This window comes from Nicotiana tomentosiformis, chromosome 8, assembly GCF_000390325.3.
Source record: "Nicotiana tomentosiformis chromosome 8, ASM39032v3, whole genome shotgun sequence".
In the NCBI taxonomy this organism is placed as follows: Eukaryota; Viridiplantae; Streptophyta; class Magnoliopsida; order Solanales; family Solanaceae; genus Nicotiana; species Nicotiana tomentosiformis.
The window spans coordinates 71,013,099-71,015,855 of NC_090819.1; the positions used below are offsets into that span (position 1 = coordinate 71,013,099).

General features: G+C 42.4%; 1 protein-coding gene across 1 annotated transcript; it reads left to right on the forward strand.

The window, feature by feature from the left end:
* Positions 1-488: 488 nt before the first annotated feature.
* On the forward strand, positions 489-2,202 carry LOC138897653 (uncharacterized). Its single transcript, XM_070183651.1, has 2 exons — positions 489-1,105; positions 1,860-2,202. The coding sequence occupies exons 1-2, from the start codon at positions 489-491 to the stop codon at positions 2,200-2,202; spliced, it is 960 nt and encodes a 319-aa protein (XP_070039752.1).
* Positions 2,203-2,757: the final 555 nt, after the last annotated feature.

The window sequence follows — 2,757 nt, forward strand, 5'->3', positions numbered from 1 at the left end:
ATTCCATAGGGTCCCTAGACTTCTCAGGTCGTGGCTACTACTCCAATTGCCTCTCCATCTGCATATCCAGCTAGGGGTGTAGGTCAGGTGGGAAGGGGTCACCCTAGAGGGGGTGGACATGACATATGTTATGCTTTTTCTGGTAGGACGAAGGCGGTTGTATCAGACATAGTTATCACATGTATTGTTAGATTTTTCATAGAGATGCATCAGTGTTATTTGATCCAGGATCCACTTATTCATATGTATCATCTTGCTTTGCTCCGTATTTGGGTATATCTCATGATTCTTTGAGTTCTCTTGTTTCTGTGTGCACACATATGGTAGATTATATTGTTGTTGATTGTGTGTATAAGTTGTTATTAGTTGTTATTGGTGGTTTTGAGACCAGAGTTGATCTATTATTGTTTAGTATGTTAGATTTTGATGTTATTTTGGGCATGGGCTGATTGTCTCCCTATCATGCTATTCTAGATTGTCACGCCAAGATGGTGACATTGGCTATGGAAGGGTTACCGTGGTTGGAGTGGAGGAGTACGTTGGATTATTTTCCTAGAAGGGTTGTGTCCTTTAAGGCAATGCGAAAGGTTGAAAAGGGGTGTGATGCATATTTAACCTTTGCGAGAGATGTCAGTGCTGATACTCCTACCGTTGAGTCAGTTTCATTAGTGAGACACTTCCAAGATATATTTCCAGCATATCATCAAAGCATGCAGCCCTATAGAGAAATCAATTTTGGTATTGACTTGTTGCTGGGCACTCAACCCATTTCTATTCCACCGTATCATATGGCCCTAGCGGAGTTGAAGGAGTTAAAGGAGCATTTGCAAGAGTTGCTTAACAAGGTTTTCATCCAGTCTAGTGTGTCACGTTACAATGCTCCGATCTTGTTTGTGAAGAAGAAGGATGGTTCCATGCGTACGTGTATTGATTATCGGCAGTTGAACAAGGTTATAGTGAAGAACATGTATCCATTTACGCACATAGATGACTTATCTGATCAGCTACAGGGTGAGAGAGTGTTCTCAAAGATTGATTTGCGGTCTGGGTATCATCAGTTGAAGATTCGGGATCCGGATATTTGGAAGATTGCTTTTAGGACTCGGTATGGTCACTACGAGTTCCTTGTGTTGTAATTTGGGCTGAATAATGTCCCAACATCATTCATGCACCTGATGCATAGTGTATTCCAGCCCTATCTTGATTCATTCATCATTGTGTTTATTCAAGACATCTTGATTCATTTGGACGGGTTACGAGAGTTGATTCTTCAGGAGGCCCACAGTTCGTAGTACTCCATTCAACCGGGTGCCGCTCAGATGTATCAGGATTTGAGTCACAACTATTGGTGGAGAAGAATGAAGAAAGATATAGTAGAGTATGTAGCTTGGTGTCTAAATTCTTAGCAGGTGGAGTATGAGCACCAGAGGCTAGTCAGAGACTTGACATTCCTGAGTGGAAATGGGAGCGAGTTACCATGGACTTTGTTGTTGGGCTCCCAGGGATTTAGAATAAATTTGATGCAGTATGGGTGATTGTAGAGAGATTGACCAAGTCGTCTCATTTCATTTTGGTGGTGACTACCAATTCTTCAGAGGAGCTGGCTCAGGTCTATATTCACGAGATTGTCCGACTTCATGGAGTGTCGGTATCCATCATCTCTAATTGGGGTACGCAGTTTACATCGCGATTCCGGAGGGCCGTACAATGTGAGTTAGGCACACGGGTTGAGTTGAGTACAACATTCCACCCTCAGACGGGCGGACAGTCCGAGCGCACCATTCAGTTAATGGAGGATATGCTCCGTGCCTATGTTATGGAGTTCGGGTTTCTTGGGGATTAGTTCTTGCCTCTTGCAGAGTTTTCCTACAACAACAATCTAGACAGAAGAGTTATGCAGATCAGAGGGTTCGTGATGTTGCATTCATGGTTGGAGAGCGGGTTTCGCAAATGAAGGGGGATATGAGGTTCGGGAAGAAAGGAAAATTGAGCCCTAGGTATATCAGGACATTAGAGATTGTTGAGAGGATCGGTGAGGTGGCCTACAAAGTATCATTGCCACCTAGTCTATCTTCAGTTCATCTGGTGTTCCGTGTTTTCATGCTCCGAATGTATAACGGTGATCCGTCCCATGTGTTAGATATCAACTTAATCCAATTGGACAAGAATTTGTCTTATGTTGAGGAGTCAGTGGCCATCTAGGATAGGTAGGTCTGATAGTTGAGGTCAAAGAGCATTACTTCAGTAAAGGTTCAATGGACGGGTCAACCAATTGAGGAGGCGACTTGGGATACCGAGCATGATATGTGTAGCCATTATCCTCATCTTTTCATAACTTCAGGTATGTCTCTATACTCGTTTAAGGACGAACAATTTGTTTTAAGAGGGGAGTATGTAACGACCCGACCGGTCATTTTGAGTATTTTAGTCCCATTTCACTATTTATTGCCTCTTCTATTTTATAATATTTTTATGTGACTTGTTGGGGTAGTTGCTTTTGTTTTCACGTTAATTTGGGAGTGAAATGGGGTACTTAGTTCCAAAGTGGGAACCTTAAGTTGAAAGGGTTGAACGGAGTTTGACTTTTTTTGTACACGACTGCTGAATGGAGTTTTGATGGTTTCGATAGCTCCATATAGAAATTTTCGACTTATGAGCATGTGCGGATATTGATTTGGAGGGTCGTAGGTCATTTCGACTTGAATTGATGAAAGTTAGAACGTTGAAGGTTAGGAAGATTGAGAAGTTTGACCGGGA